The following is a 20,647-nucleotide window of genomic DNA, read 5'->3' as shown; positions in this document are numbered from 1 at the left end:
TCTCCTCCCTTGCTGCCACTTAGAAATTTAAAACATCAGGGGTGTTAGCTCAGCACGTAGTCTGGATTTTGAGGGAGCATGTTTTGACTTGCTGATCAGAATTTTCTAAAGGACAAGTGGGCATACTTTGGATATAGGCCCGTTTCCATGCCAACCAAACATTCTGTACAGAATCTGCTAGTCACATATCTAAGATTTGGCCTTTATCTTGCCTATGAATTCATTTGTTTGAGTCTCTAGCAAGATAGAATGACAGAAACGTACAACACACAAGGAGACCATTGGCCTGTTGTGCCTGTGCTGCCTCTTTGAAAGAGCAGTCGTGCTTAGTACCCTAGCCCCGCTTTTTAACATTAACCCTGTGAGCTCCCTATCACGTACCTGCCCAACACCCTTTTAAAATTATGAATGAAATCAGCTTCCAGCATCTTTTCAGGTAGCACATTCTAGAATCTGACAACATTGAGTGAAAAATGATTTTCCGTATGTCTCCTGTATTTCTTTTTACCAATTTGATTCTAAATCTACGAACTCTCATTATCGACCCACTCACCAGTGGGAATAATTTTTCTCTATCTATCCTATCATAATCTCTCATCACCTTGACTATTGGGTCACCTCTTAATCTCTCTGTTCCAAGGAGAACATCCTGAACCTTTCTGGACTCTTCTCAGTTTGGAACTCCCTCATCCTTGAAAACATCTTGACAAGCCTCCTCTGTTTCCTTTCTAAGGCTTTTACATCTTTCCTGAAGTGTGGGGCCCAGAATTGTCCACAATATTCCAGCTGAGACCTGGCAGTGATTTATAAAGTTCTGGCAGGATCTCTTCGCTTTTGTATTATATGCCTCTATTTATAAATCCAAGTAATCTCCCTATGTTTTTTTTTAACCACCTTATCAATTTTCCTTGCCACCTTTAAGGATTTGTGTATATGGACACCAAGGCCTCTCTCTGCTCATCTGCACTTTTCAAAATCATGACAAGGTTGCCAAAGAGTTTACCCTGGGAAAATATTCAGGATGTGGTGCTGAATATTCTCTTAAACTGTGATTTCTACCTAGACGCTGAGAAAAAAGGGTTTAAATGGATGTGAGAGTCCAGATCTGGAGATTGATGACTCCATTGAGCCAAGCCTGGAGGTAAACGACAAATACAGAAAGTATGAAGCGGTGAATCACATGAACAACAGACAGAGGGTTTGTGTAAGTAGCTTGGAATGATTTATATTTTTTTTTGTAGAATTTATTTTCTCTTCCTCCTGACATCTCCCCACATCACATACTTTTTACAACCAAATGGCGCCTACTTATAGGACTCAATCTCTGGCCTCTCAAAACTTTATATGAGGGAAATGCTGACTTTCTTCCTGGTTTCTACCTGCCCCCTATGTGAAAAAGTTGGGCCTTCGTTTACCATCATCAACCCATGGGAATAAATCTTCTCTGAAATCACAAAGTACAAATTAGATCTGAATGTTCTGGGGCAATTTTATCCTCTCGCCTTCTTAGGCTCCTTTGTTGTGTAAACAAATCTCTAAACAAATTCTGTATATTCTACACCAATGAATTTCTGTTGGAAGAATCTTTCAAATATTGATACATTCCCAGGGACTCCTGTCCTAACCTCCAAATGACGCACACGTACCCAAAAGATATTGGGCATTGCAGAAGACATTTATTAGCTAAACAGTGGCAAGAGCAACTTGCATTATGCAACACCTTTAACATCATAAAGCCCCCCAAGGTGCCTAACAAGAGTACTATGAATAAAAACATTCTTGACACTGAGCACGTAAGAAAATATTGGGATGGGTGACTAAAAGCTTGGCCAAAGAGGTCAGTTTTATGGAGCATCTTAAAAGAGGAGAGGAGGCAGAGAGGGAGGGAATTCTGGAGCCTAGGGTCTCAGCAACTGAAAGCACAGCTGCCAATGATGGAGTGATGAAAACTGGGGATGGGCAAGAGATGGGATGGATGTGGAGAGGATGTTTCCTCTCTTGGGAGAACCTAGAACTAGGGGGGGTCACTCTTTTAAAATAAGGGGTCGCTCATTTAAGACAGAGATGAGGAGAATTTTTTTCCCTCAGAGGGTTGTGAGTCTTTAGAATTCTCTTCCTCGAAAGGCGGTGGAAGCAGAGACTTTGAATATTTTTAAGGCAGAGCTAGATAGATTCTTGATTAACAAGTAGGTGGAAGGTTATCAGGGGTAGGCAGGAATGTGGGGTTGAGGTTACATTCAGATCAGCCATGATATTATTGAATGGCAGAGCAAGCTCAAGGGGCCGAGTGGCCTACTCCTGCTCCTAATTCGTATGTTTGTACCATAATTGGAAGATAGAGATCTGAGGGTTGTATGGCCAACAATGATAATGTACAAGCACCTCAGCACATAGAGAAACAATGCAGAATATAGAATGTCTAAGATGCTGAGCTCATCATAAGAGCAGAAATACGGTCAATTCCCAGATCTTAATTTTATACATGAACTGCTATATGGGAGAGGTCCAGACCAGCATAACTGGTCCAATGGAGATGCAATATTACAGTTTTTTGGCACATTGTAATCCTACATTGTCGTCCACTAGCAGTATCAAGTGGCAGGAACTGGGAACTACATGAAAACAAAAGTTACCGTACCCTGAATACCACAAACCTGTGCACTCAGGACATGAATGTTTCAGAGGTGCTATAGGATTAGATGTTAAATCCAGGCCCCTGAGTCTTCTCTCAAGTCAATGCGAAAGATCCTGTGGCACTATTTTGAAGAAGAGTAGGGGAGTTATCCCCATGTCTTGGTTAATATTTGTCCCTCAACCATTTGTGCTAATAGGCATTATCGGCCATCATTTCATTGCTGTTTGTGAGATCTTGCTATGTGCAAATTGGCTGCCACATTACAACAGTTAGTGTGGTACAAGAGAGTTCTTGATTGGCTGTAAAGCCTATGAGACATCCCGAGCTTGTGAAAGGCGCTAGATATATGCAAGTTCTTTCTTCCTTCTGCATTTGAGTGGTAGTGAGTAATATGGTTCTATGGTTCCAAATTAGAATTCCTCTCAATGCCAAATTGGCTCATGTGAGGGGCTGCAAATGGTTTCAATGGACCTGGGCTATAGGGAGATGGTAGCATAGTGGTAGTGTCACTTCACTAGTAACCCAGAGGCCCAGGATAGTGTTCTGGAAACACAGACTCAAATCCCACTATGGCAGCTGGTGAAACTCAAAATCAATTAATTAACAAATTCAATAAACAAATCTGGATTTGAAAGCTGGTCTTGGTAATGGTGACCATGAAACTATCATCGATTGTTGTAAAAACCCATCTGGTTCATTCATGTCTTTTAGGGAGGGAAATCTGCCCTCCTTACCCAGCCTGGCCTACATGTGACTCCAGAGCCACAGGGATTTGGTTGATTGGCAATTGGGAATCACATCCCATGATAGAATAAAGGGAAAAAAATCAGCTGGGTTCCTGCTCCTGATACTTGTCCAGTGATGCTAACTGGAAAGCTCCTGTTATCGGACAGCTGTAATGTGTAATGACCTGCAAACACTCCTGTCAATGGCTGCATATTATGAGTTGCTAATTTGGTAAGGCACGGGAGAATAGTCAGTACCTATTGCTGCTCATGCCAGTCAAAGCCCTTGTCTACAGGGGAAGAAAGATAGGGACAAAAAATCCTATTTAGGTTATGAGAGATGATGTATTGCAAGCTGTCCCCTACTTTACTCCAGATACCGTGGTGCCTGAGACCTTGATCCAAAATCTTAACTGAACCATCAAATTCCCTGGCAGGCTGCAAGTTTATTTATCAGTACTGAGCACTGCAAAAGACAAGACTATATAAGGACACAAAAACAGTCACCCACAGCACAGACCTGTAACCCTGAAAATATTCAGATGATCAAACTGTTGGAAATATTCCTTCATTACTCCAGTCAAATCGTTGTGCTTCCTTTTTGTCAAATGGACTGTCCTCTCATGATGCTGTGTGTTGAGTCTTGCATTACCTGCTCACTTTGTGATGTCCCTCAATGGTATGGCCCACTTGAAAAGATGAGGGTGGGAGGACTGTCTTTTAGGGAGGGACAACCTAAACTAGGGGAGTTGCATTGGAGGCAGTACAGCCAAGGTTCACTAAATTGGTCCCTAGGATGAGGGGATTGTCCTGTGATGAGAGGCTGAGTAAATTGGGCTTATATTCTCTGGAAGTTTAAAAGAATGTGAGGTGATCTCATTGCATCCTGCAAAATTCTGAAGGGGCTTGATAGGATGGATGATAAGAGATTTTGGTCAGGGAATCTAAAACACAGGGGCACAGTCTCAGGATAAGGGGCTGATCATTTAGGCCTGAGATGAGGGAAATTTCTTCACTCAAAGGGTTGTGAATCTTGTGAATGTTGAATGCATCTAAGGCTGGGACAGACGGATTTTTGGTCTCTCAGGTAATTAAGGGATATGGAGAGTGGGCCAGAAAATGGAGTTGAAGCCCAAATCAGCCATGATCGAAATGAACTGTGGGGAAATAGTTTCTCTTTATTTGCTCTATCAAAAACCCTTGCATGAGGTGATGTCTTGGGTGCATAAATCCCTGCAGAAATTCCTCACTTAGGATATAGTAAGGGATGTACTTGCCTTGAAGGCAGATTAGAGAAGGTCCATTAGGTTGATTCCTGAGAAGAGCCATGTGGCCTACTCCTGTTCCTATTTCTGATTTTCTTCATGGAGATTCAAGACAGCAACTTATTTTGTTGCGTTTCACCCTTTGTTTTCTCTACTGAAGTCTTGCAGAACCCATGTTCCCTTCCCAAACTGGGCACTCCTCCCCAACTTCCATAAATGTGGAGGCTATAACAGGCACTGTGACTCACAACAGGGACCTGGGGTGGGATGCACCAGCAGCAGTAGGAAACATGCCACATTCAATGGAACTCCTCATATTATGCCTTCTTGTCACAGAGAATTGCGATTGTAACAGTTATTCCTGGCACTTTGTTTGCTTGCTTTTGCTGGAGAGTGAGACAATGCAAGTGATCGCAATGGAAAGAGGAATATCCCAGCATTCCCAGCGATAGCGAAAGTCTCCTATTCAAACTACAGGCCCTAAGGTGAGCAAGCAATCGTATATCCTGCAGTCAGGTGGACTGTGGAGAGGAAAGCAACATCAAAGAGAATGCACAGAAGGATGGAAGAATATAATAAAGTCATTTTGCCATCCTCGTGGCCCAAATAATGGAAGTAACTTGCTTAGAATCATAGAATGATAGAACAAGAAGGAGGCCATTTGGCCCACTGTGCCTGTACTGGCTGTTTCAAAGGCCTATCAAACTGGTTACACTCCCCTGCTCTTTCCCCATAGCTCTCCAAATGTTTCCCTTTTCAAATGTTTCCCAAATTCCCTATTGGATCTGCTTCCACCACCCTCTCAGGCAGTACATTCCAGATTATAATAACTTGCTGCATGAAAAATGTTCTCGTCCCTTCTCTGATTACCTTAAATTTGTGGCCCCTGGTTGCTGACCCTTCAGCCACTGGAAATAGTTTCTCTTTATTTGCTCTATCAAAAACCCTTGCATGAGGTGATGCCTTGGGTGCATAAATCCCTGCTGAAATTCCTCACTTAGGATATAGTAAGGGATGTACTTGCATTGAAGGCAGATTAGAGAAGGTCCTTTAGATTGATTCCTGAGATGAAGGGTTTGTCTTATGAGGAAAGGCTGAGCAGGTGGACCCTATACTCATTGGAGTTTAGAAGAATGAGAGGTGATCTTATTGAAACATATAAGATTCTGAAGGGGCTTGACAGGGTAGATGCTGAGAGATGTTTCCCTCATGGGAGAATTTAGAACTAGGGGGCCCAGCTGCAAAATAACGGGTTGCCTATTTAAGACAGAGATGAAGAGGAATTTCTTCTCAGAGGGTTATTAATCTTTGGAGTTCTCTACTCCAGAGATCTGCAAAAGCAACATCATTAAATATATTCAAGGCTGAGTTAGACAGTTTTTGATTGACAAGAGAGTCAAAGGTTATGGGTTACAGGCAGGAAAGTGGAGTTAAGGCCACTATCAAATCAACAATGATCTATTGAATGACGGAGCAGACTCGAATGATCTACTCCTGCTCCTATTTCTTGCATTAACTTATTTGTAATAGTCAAACTTTTCAATGTTGACTGCCCCCTAACCTCTAAAAGGGCCAGGCTTCTGACCATTGACTTTCGCAACACCAGTGATTCACTAATGGAGGATTCTGGAAACGGACCCTATCTGCTCTGAATCGACCATTTCTTGGCGTCCCAAAGGGAAGGCATATTTCTTATTGGTTATGATGCTATATTGACTATTCCAATGTCCTACAGGCCAGCCTGCCATCTTCCAACCTCTGTAAACTCGAGCTTGCTCCAAGCTCTGCTGCCTTTCTCTGGACTTGCACCAATTTGTGTGCTCCAATCACCCTTGTGCTCGCTGAGCTACTGGTCAGCAATTCCTCAATTTTAAAATTCTCATCCTTGTTTTCAAATCCTTCCGTAGCCACCCCTCCCTACTTCTGTAACCTCCCCAAGCCCCCCAAACCCTCCAAGATGTCGTTGCTCCTCTAATTCTGGCCTCCTGCGCAGCCCCAAATTTCATTGCTCCAACATTAGCAGCCCTGCCTTCAGCTGTCTAGGCCCTAAACTCTGGAATTCTCTTGCTAAACATCTCCATCTCTACATATCTCTCCTCCTTTAAGATACTCCTTAAAACCTACCTCTGACTAAGCTGTTGGTCATCTGTCCCAATATCTCCTTTGTTTGATTACACGCCTGTGAAGCCCTTTGGGACATTTTACTACCTTAAATGTGCTATGTAAATACAAGCTGTTGTTGTTAGTTATCATGGAGTTTCACAATGAAGCGTTAACATTGCGATTTCTTGCTTTTGTTCCACCTTCTTGTTTCTCTCTCTCTTTGTCTCTGTGTCTCTGTCTGTCTGTCTGTATCTCTCTCTCTCTCTTTCTCTCTCCCGCTCTCTCTCTCTCCCCTTCTCAGGCAGGCACACTGTCTAACCATGAAGTGTCCATTCTGGCTGCAGCACAGAGTGCCACCAGTTTGGCCTACAGCAACCCGACTGGGTCCATCCTAAATCGAGCTCCACTGCCACAGCCAATTGTACCTCGAAGTGCTCATTCATCAGGGTTGACATCACAAGTGTCCACAATTTCTCATTCAGGTATGTTGCTGAAACTGTACTGGTCTTGACAAGCATTTGCAAATGTTCCCTTACTTCAGTTACTATCAATGCCTCGTTAATTTGGGGACATTCTCTTAGAATCTTACCGTGTAGAAGGAGACCTTTTGGTCCATCATGCTTGTGTCAGCTCTTTGAAAGAACTATCTAGTTAGCCTCCTCGATCTACTATTTCCCAATAGTCCTTTTCAGGTTTCTATCCAATTTTCATTTGAAAGTTACTGTTGAATTTGCTTCCCCTGCCCTTTCAAGTGATCCATTCCACCTCAGTGTCTAGTTATTTAGTAACAATTTCACTCGTATTACTAATTATCTTAAATCAGCATCTTCTGATCTTATTGTGTCCCATTTCAGACACAAAATCAAGACATAAAAATCTAGGCTGACACTCCAGGGCCAGTGTGAGGGAGTGCTGTTTTTTGGATGAGGCATTAAACCAACGCCCATCCATATCTGTCCTTTCGGGTGGATGTAAAAGATCCCATAGGCACTATTCCACGGAAGAGCAGGGGACTGATCCCTGGTGTAATGGTCAATCTTTATACCTCAGTCAACATCACTAAAAAATAGATTATCACTTGCTGTCTGTGGGATCTTGCTGTGCGAGAATTGGCTGCCGTGTTTCCTACATGACAATGTGACCGCACTCCAAGGATGCTTCATTGGTTTTAAGTGTTTTGGGATGGCCTGAGGTTGTGCAAGGTGCTAAATAAATACACATCTCTCTATAAAGCAGCCAACCTAGTGCAGGGACGAGTACAATTATTTCCTTCAATTTTTTCAATGCTCTCATGAGGCACGGTAATGTGATTGAGTTTGTAACAAGCTGCCATCCTCAGCGATGGGAGATTGGAACCAAGCTGGGCCTCTGCTGTGCACCTGGTAAGTTCATGGCTGAATTTGGCAGGGTTGCAATGCTGTAAGCCAGTCAGACCTGAAAAGGTAGTAGGCATCCCACTGAGGCCTGGGATGCTTCTCACATTAGCTCTAACTGACTCTGTAGGCCAACATCTTAGCATGTAGGGTAGGCTTAGTTGGGCTTGCAGTGAGGATCTTAGAGTCATAGACAATTACAACACAGAAATATGCCATCTCTCCCTTCATGTCCATATGTTGCAAAACCTGGACAATATGTATTGGGCTGATAAGTAGCAAATAACATTGCCCGCCACTTGTGTGGTGGGAATTACCAACTCCAATAAGAGAGAATCTAACCATCTCCTCTTGACATTCAATGGCATCACCATCGCTGAATCCCCCAATATCAACATCCTGGGGCTTACCATTGGCCATAAACTAAACTGTACTAGCCATATAAACAATGTGCCTGCAAGAGCAGGACAGAGGCTGGGAATTCTACGGAGCATAACTTACCTCTTGATTCCCCAAAGTCTGTCCACCATCTCCAGGGCACAATTCAGGAGTGTGATAGAATACTCTCCTCTTGCCTGGATGAGTGCAGCTCTGACAACACTCAAGAAGCTGGACACCATCCAGGACAAAGCAGCCCATTTGATTGGCACTCCATCCACAAACATTCATTCCCTCCACCACCGACGCACAGTTGCAGCAGTGTGTACCATCTGCAAGATGCACTGCAGGAATTCACCAAGGCTCCTTAGACAGCACCTTCCAAACCCACAACCACTACCACCTAGAAGGACAAGGGCAGCAGATGCATGGGATGCACCGCCACCTGCAAGTTCCTCTCCAAGTCACTCACCATCCTGACTTGGAAATATATCGTCGTTCCTTCACTGTCGTTGGGTCAAAATCCTGGAGCTCACTCCCTAACAGCACAGTGGGTGTACCTACACCACATGGACTGAAGCTGTTCAAGAAGGCAGCTCACCACCGCCTTCTCAAGGGCAATTAGGGATGGGCAATAAATGCTGGCCTAACCAGGGATGCCCACATCCCATGAACGAGTTTAAAAAAAAATTCTGCACTGCTGTTTTTCTTCACCTCAGCTACATCGCCTATTCCTGCTCTCATGTCAGCTCTCCCATATCTTTCACTGTTCTTTCTATTTTCAGGAAATAAGTAGTTCCCATTTATAAGAATGAGGTCCTTGAGCCATTATATGTGGGCTTTTAGTCAGTTTTAGTTCCCGCACAAACTGTGGGATAGTGTCAAAGTTTTGGAGGATGAGCATGCAAAATCCCTAATTCTCAATTATTATGTAGATTCTGTACAATCTACCAAGGCTTGAATGTAAGTGGATAAGATGCCAACAGGAAGAGAGTGTGCATTGAAAGTCAGGCCAAGGTAGAGCCCCCTCATTTGAATTTCTCAATTGTTTGGTATGGGGATCCCGAAAAGAAAAAAAAAGGACTGCATTTCTGTAGCGCCTTTCATGATCTCAGGACACCTCAAGTCCGTTTGCAGCCATAGAAATATTTTTCCGAAGGTTAGTCACGATTGCAGGAAACATGACAGCTAATTTGTGCACAGCAAGCTCCTATAAATAGCAATGTGACAACAACCAGTTAATCTGTTTTAGTGATGTTGATTGAGGGACAAATATTGGCCCAGGAAGAAATCACCTGCTCATTTTTGAAATAGTGCCATGGGATCTTCCACATTCACCCGAGAGGGCAGGCGGGGGCTTCGGATTAACATCCCATCCAAAAGATAGTGTCTCTGACAGTGCAACACTTCCTCAGTACTGCAGTAGGCATGTCCGGCTAGATTTTTATGCTCAAATCACTCAAGTGGGACTTGAGATGAGAGTGCTACTCACTAAACCACAGATGTTACATCATGTTGGGTTTCTGCCTAAAGAGAAATGTCATTTTCCTAACCTGTAGAAGAGAATCAATAATCTCTGCTGGTTTATTGAGAAATCATCAACGTTTGATTACTGGTAAAGCCTAGTGTCCCTTATATTTGGTAATGTTCCTGGCATCAGAAAGTCTTGTTTCTGTTCCTGAATCTGGCTGCTATTTTTATGTCCTCCGAACCCTAGCTACAACGCTGTATCACAGGCATCCTTCCTTCAACTCACATCTGCTTGGGTTTCTTTGAATGAAATTTACATGAAGCCCACACAATTTGAAGAGCTCAGTTTGGTCCATTGAATAGCATAACATCATTTCGCTTTTTGAAATGTCCATGAGCCTTTCTGTCTAGCTGCGATCAGCATGTCAAGTGCCGTAAAGGGAAAACTGATGGCACGAGTTTTGCGAAGACACACACCCCTACACACACACACACACACCCCTTCACACACACACCCATACCCACACCCATACACACACCCACACCCCTACACACACACACACCCACACCCCTTCACACACACACCCAAACACACACCCCACACCCACACCCATGCACACACACACACTCTCTCTCTCTCACACACACACACATACAGACCCACACACACCCACTCCTACACACCCCTACGCACACACCCCTACGCACACACCCCTACGCACACACCCCTACGCACACACCCCTACGCACACACCCCTACGCACACACCCCTACGCACACACCCCTACGCACACACCCCTACACACACACACACCCCTGCACACACACACACCCCTGCACACACACACATTCCAGTGGAGCTCACTGGACAGTAGTCAGGTACAGACTTCTGTTTGATTCACCCCATTCCCTTCCTAGCCCAGGAGAGTTGAAGCCACCTAGTGCTCAAATAGTACCTGTTCTGAGTTCAGCTCGCTCAGCATGGACTGTTAATTGAAGCTGAGAATGCTTGGGCTCCATAGCCCAGTCAGCTGCCTTTACTAAAATCCATAAAGAGAGCTCACAAATCAAAACTCTGGTGAGATTCTCAGAGAACACAATCCAACAGCCTCCTATTCATCCTTCAACTGGAAGAAATAAATCAAATGTTAAGACTTCAGGGTTGAGCGGAATCTACGTAAATTTGAAAACAGATTTATTTGCAATGCAGGATTGCATATTTAGGGGCTCAAACGTGTATTGAGGATCTAAATAATCGGCAATATAGAGGCTGGTTAGAAAGAAAAATGGCTTTAATACTGGGAAGATGGCCATTAATCAATGACACAGCCAATAATCAACACCTTGACCAATAATTAATGACACTAGACTACAATCGGGACTGGACAAATAAAAGGGTCAAAAACCAAAAACCCAGACACTGGTCGAATACAATAAAATAAACCAATAATTGCTGGGGGGCAGCTAAAAAAACATGATCTCCTCAATGCAGATAGTATAGCCATGAATTAGTAATGTTAATCACCAACTGGGAGACTAAAAATCATCCAGAGTAGATGAATCTGGCTCTGGTCCTGAACTGGGACAGAGCCAGTTGTTTGTGAAACAAAGGAAGGGGTGAAAGGGTCAGGTTAACATACAAGAACTGCCATCTTTTATTGAGGAAAGACCTCCACAGATGCTACCTGACCTGCCGAGTGTTTCCAGTATTTTTTATTTCTATTGCAGAATGAAGCGTTCTGCGCTATTGTGCTTTTGTTTTACAGCCTCTTAGTCAGTCCCTCGGGATCGAGGATGACTTGCTGCCACTCCGGGTCAATGGCCTCTGAGGCGGCTGATAAGTCCAATATGCGATCGGCAGGCTCTGCCACATGCAGGGTCTTTGGTGCTTGAAGGGTTGGGTAGATGGGCTGCTTAGAGGATTTGTGTGCTCCCTTCAATGACTCAACTTAGCCTCTGCACATTCCCAACAAAGTGTCTCAATGTGTGCGGTGCTTTCCTGGATGAACCTGCTGCACTTTGGTCGATCACAAAGCAGGGAATCCCAAGAGTCGGCGGGGTTGTAAGGAAACATAGGCTGTTCCAACTAGAGAAAGTTGCATTTCTATATCGCATTTCATAACCTGAGAACATCCCAAAACATTACACGGCCAATACAATACTTTTTGTGGAGTCACTGTTGTAAAGTAGGACATGCGGCAGCCAATTTGCACACAGCAAGCTCTCACAAACAGCAATGTGATTATGACCTGATAATCTGATTTGTTGATGTGGGTTGAGGGATAAATATTAGGCAGGAGACTCGGGAGAACTCGTTTATTCCTCAAAATAATGGCCATGGGATCTTTTACTTCCATCTAAGAGGGCAGACAGGGGCCTAGTTTAATGCCTTATCGAAAAAACGGCACTTCCAACAGTGCAGCACTCCCTTTGTACTGCACTGGGAGTGTCAGCCTGGATTATGTGCTCAAGTCTCTGAAGTGAGACTTGAACTTTCTGTTCATAGGCAAGAAATGCTATCTAGCTGAGCCATGGTTGACCCAGAGTCCCTTTCTCTTAAGTAGAACAGGTGTATGAGAAGGTAGGACTTTAGCAGGAACTGGGTTGGAAGATATGTGCAAACCCACTGTAAAAGAAGAGTGGGAGAGATAGGATATGAATGGGTTAAGATCTGCTTGCTGACTCATCCAACCACAGTGTACAGTACTTAGTACCATTTCCTGCTCTGGTTGCTTCAGGAACAAATGAGCTCATTAACTCCATGAGTGCCGCACAGTTTCCAACCCATGGGTTTTATACAAGAGTATTTTAACCCCCTCCTTTTGATTCAGACATGAGTGAGGGGGCAGGAGCACTGTGGAACTTGAGAATAACCATATTCCTTCACAGTGGTGACTGTGCTAACGTAACATGACATGATAAGGTAGTGGTTGCAATGTGCGAGCTCCACAGTTGTGCGGTGCTCAGCGTGGGCCAGCCTCTTGCCCAGCAGACAGAGTGGGCTGCTCGCAGATGGCTCTCACATGCTTCCTGTGGGCTAGTTGCAGAGAAACATGAGCACAGAATGACTCACTTTCCTGCCTGAGAGAGAACAGCGCAGTGCAAAAAGATGAAAAATTACTGCATTGAATTAAGTGCTCAGTGAGTACGAGCAGCTCCGTTTATCTTGGGTACTGTTGGAGCAGGAGTAGGCCATTCAGCCACTCGAGTCTGCTCCACCATACTAATAGATTATGGCTGATCTCTACTTCAAATTCATTTCCCCACCTGGTTCCATGTCCCCTGATGTCCTTACCTAATAAAAATCTATCAGGCTCCATCTTGATCACTTCAATTGACTCCTGCACCTGAGATGTTTGTGGAGAGGGAGTTCCCAATTTCCACTACCCCCTGTGTGGAAAAGTATTTCCTGAGGTCACTCCTGAATGGCCTGGCACTAATTTGAATGTTCTGCCCCCTTGTTCTGGACTCCCTCAACCAGAGGAAATATTTTCAATCTACCTACCTTTTGGAATTCCCTTGTCATTTTTAACACCTGCATTAGAATACCCTACCAAATGCTGCCCATTCTCTCTTCAGAACATCTCAAGCTGCTTCACATAATAAATCACTTTAGATATTTTTTATTCATTCATAAGCTGTGGGCACTGCTGGCTAGGTTGGCATGCCTTCACCATCCCTAATTGCACTTCGGAGGACAGTTAAAGGTTAAACATATTGCCATGGAGCTGATGTCACATACAGGCCTGACCAGGTAAGGGCAGCACGTTTCCGTTATTTAAAAAAAAGCATAGAAAATTTACAGTGTGGAAGGAGACCATTCGGCCCATTGTGTCTGTGCCAGCTGAAAATGAGCCATCCAGCCTAAACCCACTTTCGAACTCTTGGTCTGGAACCTTGTAGGTTTTTTTATTTATTCACTCACGGGATGTGGGGCTTCACTGGCTGGGCCAACATTAATTGCCCATCCCTAATTGTCCTTGAGAAGGCAGTGGTGAGCTGCCTTCTTGAACCGCTGCAGTCCCTGTGGTGTAGGTACACCCAAAGTGCTGTGAGGGAGGGGGTTCCAGGATTTTGACCCAGCGACAGTGAAGGAACGGCGATATATTTCCAAGTCAGGATGGTGAGTGACTTGGAGGGGAACTTCCAGGTGATGGTGTTCCCATCTATCTGCTGCCCTTGTCCTTCTAGATGGTAGCAGTCATGGCTTTGGAAAGTGCTGCCTAAGGAGTGTTGGTGAGATCCTGCAGTGCATCGTGTAGATGATACACACTGCTACTACTGTGCGTCAATGGTGGAGGGAGTGAATGTTTGTGGATGTGGTGCCAATCAAGCGGGCTGCTTTGTCCTGGGTGGTGTCAAGATTCTTGAGTGTTGTGGGAGCTGCACTCATCCAGGCAAGGGGAAAGTATTCCATCACACCCCTGACTTGTGCCTTGTAGATGGTGGACAGGCTTCGGGGAGTCAGGAAGTGAGTTACTCACCGCAGGATTCCTAGCCTCTGACCTGATCTTGTAGCCACAGTATTTATTTGGATGGTCCAGTTTAGTTTCTTTTACAGCATTCTAAGTGCGTTCTAATTGCGTATCCTAGTATTTCTTTTAGTGTGATCAGGGTTTCTGCCTCTATCATCCTTTCAGGCAGTGATTCCAGACCCCTACCATCTCTGGGTGAAAAAATGATTCCTCAACTTCCCTCTAAGCCTTCTACCAATTATGATAAATTCATGCCCCTGGTTATTGACCTCTCTGCTAATGGAAATAGGTCCTTCCCATCCACAGTATACAGGCCTCTCATAATTTTATACACAAAAGGCATCAGTGAATCAGTTGCTATTTTTTTTGTGCAGCAGTCCAACAGTGTCACAGTCACTTCCACCGATACCAGATTTTACTCTCAGGTTTTTAAACTGAATTTGAATTCTCAAACAGCCATAGTGGAATTTGAACTCAGGTTCTCAGTTATTAATCCAGTCTCGGGGGAGAATTTTATGTGGGCGGGTCAATTAAGGCCCGCTCAGCGTGATGCACGCCCAGTAGCGCTCGCTACCTGTGCGGGCGGGGGGGGGGGGAGAGGAGGGAGAGTTGGGGCTTGCGCTCTTTCACGCATGCGCGCAAAGGAGGGCAGAAATCTCCCTGAGGCACAGTGTGACATGAGCTGGGACATGTTAATGAATTTTCATAAAAATTAATTAATGAAGCCTTCGTGAAACCTCATTCCGCCCGTGGACAAGGTTTCATGAAAAATTCGAAGGCCGCCTGGGCTCGTTGCCTGCCCACCAACCTTAAGATTGGACGGGCAGCTTTCTCAATTGGGTTAATTGTTTTATTAATGGTCTTAACAGGCCTTTGACAGTTCGGCGGGCGCGCAGCCGACTCCATTGCGCACCCGCCAAACAAAAGATTGGAATGATGCGGGACACACGCCCGACGTCACTGTGCATTATTTTACGCTCCGGCATGTGGGGGCACGGAAAATGCTGGCCTCTGTATCGCTCGTCCAGTAACCTGACCGGTAGGCTGGCGAACCTAGATTTAAAACAGAAGTGATTAGCCTCTGTGCCAGTACCTTCACCACCAGCTTCTCGAGGGCAGTTACTGATGGCCATCAAATGCTGGCCTAGCCAGCGATGCTGGATCATGATGCATGAGGTACCAGGACCCCATGGGACAGGCTCAGTGGATCTTTTCCCTGTCCCATTTTTTGGTCTAAATTTCTCCGCTTTCTGTTCTCCTTTGAAGGTTTCTTCAAAACCCAATTCATTAAACAAACTTGTGGTATCCCCTCCTAATTTCTCCTTTCATGGATTGCCATCTGTTTTGCTTCAGGGAGGACCGGAGGACATTTATTTTTTTGATGTTAAAAGTGCTAATTTAATAGACGCCCTTGTTGTTGGTACTCACTATGTTGCACTGAGGAACACGTTATCTGAAGTATCGGGCGGATTTTAATCCAGGTGATGGCGGACTTGCCCACCAGCCAGCGGGCCCTCCACCGAGCCTGACCCGTGGGGTCCTGATACAGGCACTCACCTGACCTCGAGCCTCATAATTTCTGGGCAGGGGTGAAAAATAGATTTTAAAAAACAAGGACGATTAGGGATAAAAACTCAAATGCCTCTCAGACTCCAATAGGAGATCGAAACTAGCCCAGGCGATTACGCTGACCCTGATTTACACTCTAGTATACCTGTCTCTTGTGCAAAGTAATCTTCAACTCTGCCAGAAAAAGATGTAGCTTTTGCTTGGAGGGATTCAGTTCACTGGCATGCAGTTCACACACTGGCAGCTCCATTCTATCCTGAGAAAAGTACCACTCAAAATCCAACATCTGCTCTTGTGTAACTATTTTTACAGGGAGGGAAGTCCAGACCGGCTGAAGGCTTTCCCTCCAATGGTTTGATGAACAGATGGGGAGAGGGGATGAGAATTTGGGTTCAACCTAAATTACATGCTCAGGTCCTGGACTGGCCTTGTAGCCACAGCTTCTGATCCTGAGGCAAGAGTACTAATGACTGAGCCAGGCTGTCATCCAGCCAAGAGAAGACAAGTGAATGGACAAGATTGGACAAAGAGGAGGTGTAGATCCATCGGGCTGAGTGGCACGTTTCTGTGCTGTACATTCTATGTCGTTTCCATTTTGGTTCCCTGTCTGTGAAGGAGTGTCCCCCACTCTTCTGTCCACCATGTTCTCTCAATAGTTGGCAAGGGAATTATAAGATAGTCAACCATTCCTAGTTGACCATTTTCCCTACTCGGCTATGCCTATTTACAAGTTACAGTGTCCTTGTCCTCTAGACGTACTGGCTGAACTTGGTGCATTTTTGTTTGGGAACAGGACCGATAACAGATTGAGAAAAACAAAATACAGTTACGGACAAGGCCAGAGTATACTGGGGTATTTGGGGTTTATTACAGAGTAAGTGGTCAGTGTGTTTGTGGATTCCTCGCGGTATTCGGAGAATCCTTTGTCAGGGCCTGATCAGCTTTCAGTGAGGGTAACTAGATAGTATTGTTATTGTTGCAATCTGGAACACACTGCCTGAAATGATGGTTCAAGCAGACTCAATAATAACTTTCAAAAGGAAATTGGATAAATATTTGAAAGGGAAAGATTTTCGAGGCTATGGGGAAAGAGCGGGGGGGGGGTGGAACTAATTGGATAGTTCTACCAAAAGGCCACCTTCCGTGCAGTGTGATTCTATGATAATTGTTTCTTCATCATCCAGATTCTAATATTTGCACAGTAGCATCAGTTACCCTCAAGCTTCTTGGTGGAAGGAGCTGTGCCTGACGCTTGGGAGCACTGGGAGGGAGGGAAAAAGAAGTGGATAGACAAGTTGAAAGTGAATTTTCTGCAAACAAATGATCTGTTTCATGGTCAAAGGTTGGAAATAGGAACTGGAGTTGAGAGAGAATTCCTTGCAGAAGACAGAAATTAGCTGGCACTAAGAGTCCTTGGGATCACCTGGATACTTCAGAATGGTTTGCATCAGTCCTTTTTGTCTGGAGGCTCTGTAATGATTCTCTGAACCCTTTAGGCAATCGAAACTGGTCTGGGTTATCACATAGGCTCTGATTTATATTTTGAAGATGATAAATGTCCTTCAGCAAGTGTGGGTTTCAAGGTAATTAGTAGTGTGAGAGAAGGCTTTGCAATCTCTCTGCTATGGCCCAGATTCTCGGTAGCCTCTCTCACTCCAGGCCAAGATTTTTTTTACTGTAGTGGAAGACAGCCAGATCACTCCCTGTACATTACTGAAACTTTAAATGGGTCTGGAAGAGCACCAGAAACACACAGATTTGCAGCTATGGCGAGAAGAAATCATCGGGCAATTAACCTGCAAGTAGTTGATGATCCCTTAAATGATCTCGGTGGGGATGGTGTGTTATGTAACTGAGGTTAAGAGAGGATGTTGGCTGGAGCGTACAGCTCCAAAATGGCTATGCTGGAGCCAAATCAGCGTTGCACGCTGGTAGACCTCATGGTCTGCCTGCTCTGCACCTCTGACCGTGGTCCTTATGTGTGCATACACATGTCAGATGCCATTTTTGTAATATAACAAGATTCATGGCATCCAAAGTGCAAGACCCTCAGAGCCAAACTTCACCGCACCCCCAACACCCCTGGCAAACTTACTTCTTTTGTTTCCCTGAACAACACCAGGAAACACTGTTTGGATCAACCCCTGACTGGGTAACCCCTTGTGCCATGGGAGGACCCTCTCTGCTGGCCCCTTCTCCTTGCCTGGCTCAATGATTTATATTCTGCATCCTACAAGAGAGTAACCCGCAATACAAGTTCCTAATCCAGGATTCGTGCTCACAAAAGTAGCCTGGCCTCCGTCCTTCCTTTGCCTAGCTATTGGTGCTGGTGCCTTCAGCTGCCTGAATCCCATTTCTCTGGAATTCCCTTCCTAAAAAAAGAAAATTACGAAAAGGCAGGTCGGATGTTGGCGTTCTTTTAATTGTTCTTTTCCCAGAGAATAGTGGACGTGTGGAAGCCATGGTCAGGGCGTGGAGTGACTGGGTATGTTTTTAGGCGTCGCACCTTAGGAAGGATATATTGGCTCTGGAAGGAGTGCAGCACGATTCACCAGAATGTTACCAGGACTCGAAAGGTTAGGTATGAGCAGAGATTAAAATCTGACTTGATTACGTTTTTTTTTTAGGATTTTGAAAGGGATTATTATGGTGGGTAGAGAGGAACTCTTTCTGCTGTGTGGGCGTCTAGGACAAGAGGGTATCGCCTTAGAACCAGAGCCAGGCCATTTGGGAGAGAAATTAGGAAACCCTTCTTCAAGCAAAAGGCGGTAAAATATAGAACTCTCTCCCACAAAATGCAGTATTTGCTAGCTTAATTAATCATTTTAAATCTGATATCAGATTTTTACCTGACAAGGGTATTAAGGGATATGGAACAATTGTGGCAGATGGAGGTAGGATACAGATCAGCCGTCATCTCACTGAATGGTGGAATAGGCTTGATGGGCTGAAAGGCCTCTTCCTGTTCCTATGTTCCCATGTCGCAGGCTTGTGTGATGGATACTGATTCGCTGTATTCGGTACAATGGGTAATGACTTGAAATTTACATCCAACGCAAGTTGCTGTAGGGAGGAAGGGTGGAGGGAAGTATTAAACTCAGCACCTCTCTAAGACATCCCCTGGAATCTTTCCATGCTAATTAGAAGCTGCTTCCGTTTTTCTGTTGCGTCGCACTTTCTCCCCTGCTCTGCTGCTCTTGCAGGGCTGTGTACCTCCATGAGCTCCAGCAGTCCTCTGGTACCAGGGTTAAGCAGCCAATCACAATAGGAATTGCGTTCCTGGATATTCGTCTGTGGAAGGCTTCATGGGAGAGCCACACCACAGTCCCCAGGCGTGCTTCCCAGCTGGGGTTAGCTGTAGAGGGATCAAGAACGATAATTTAAAATGAACCTGGCTAAATTCTCCCATGCCAGACCCAGCAAAATTGCTTTTTTTTAACAGCTTTTTCTTTCATATATATATATATATTTATATATCTATATATATATTGAGAAACCAGAGTGAAGAGCCACGTCCAAGGGTGAAAAGATGAGCTCAAGCAGGAAGCAGCGGTTATGTGATGCCAGGCTTCGGTTTTGAAAATCTGAAGCTTGTGGGTAGAGGGGAAGACTGAAGGTTGTTTTAAAAAAAATATTTAAAATTATCACTGCATCCTGTATGTATGTATCCTCCCACCATATGGGAGCTTCGTGCCATAGTGCGCTGAGGTTAGCTGTGTTCTGTAAACGTGCCATGTTCCATATTCACAGGGAGACATGGAAATATCAGATGACACCAAACATCTGCATTTCTAGAGCTTAAACTGGCTCCTTTTAACTTCAACAGGAGAATCACAGATCCATATTCTGATCAGGGTTATCTGTTCCTGGAACATTGGCTTGTTTCACAATACATCGATGGACAGAACCTTATGTAACAGCACCTTAAGGGAGGGGAGACAATCTTTGGTTAAGTGGCAGCCATTCTTGCTACTCAGTCTGAAGGTAGAGGGTTCAAACCTCACTCCAGGTAGCCTGGAGTTCCATTCTGAATTCTGGCTTGACATCCAGTGGAATACTTGTACCTAGTAGGTGCCTCCCCCAACCCCTCATTGCATGGGCTGCAGGAGCACATCTCTTCCCTATCTAAAATAAAAACAAAAAAACTGCGGATGCTGGAAATCCAAAACAAAAACAGAATTACCTGGAAAAACTCAGCAGGTCTGGCAGCATCGGCGGAGAAGAAAATATCTCCCTGCCTGCCCCAACACATGGGCTGTAAAGATGTTCACAGTCATGGAAGGAATGTTTGCATTGAGACCTGTCAGATTGTTAATCACCTCTACGACTTCTTCCATAGCCGCCCACTGTTCTACCAGTGTGGAGCAAGTGGCAGCTTTCAATATCATGAGACTATGGTTTGCACCATGGTGGCCGACGCTGTGTTAAACATTACCTGATGTAGCTCTGGATACCCACTCCAGTACGGCAGTCTCTGCCGCATTTGCTGTAGAGGAAGACAGTGGGTTAAGAAGGTGCACGATTCGGCTGGCCTCTGTTTTCTCTGGGCCCTCTTCTTGGCCAGCTGAGCTTTTCGTCTCTGCTCACCTCTACCAAGGCCCTTCCGAACAGTCAGCCTGCAGAGGTCCCGCCATCAGTGACTGTCGGTGTCAAT

General features: G+C 44.8%; 1 protein-coding gene across 1 annotated transcript in view; it reads left to right on the top strand.

Moving 5' to 3' along the window:
* The window catches only part of mef2b (myocyte enhancer factor 2b), a 127,794-nt gene that overhangs the window by 71,508 nt on the left and 35,639 nt on the right, over positions 1 to 20,647 (top strand). The window contains exons 4-5 of the mRNA XM_041203711.1: positions 1,064 to 1,204; positions 7,030 to 7,210. Of these exons, the coding sequence (XP_041059645.1) occupies positions 1,064 to 1,204; positions 7,030 to 7,210 (322 nt within the window). The remainder of the gene's footprint in view (positions 1 to 1,063; positions 1,205 to 7,029; positions 7,211 to 20,647) is intronic.

Source organism: Carcharodon carcharias, chromosome 14 (assembly GCF_017639515.1).
Source record: "Carcharodon carcharias isolate sCarCar2 chromosome 14, sCarCar2.pri, whole genome shotgun sequence".
In the NCBI taxonomy this organism is placed as follows: domain Eukaryota; kingdom Metazoa; phylum Chordata; class Chondrichthyes; order Lamniformes; family Lamnidae; genus Carcharodon; species Carcharodon carcharias.
This window is presented reverse-complemented; position numbering and strand designations above follow the sequence as displayed.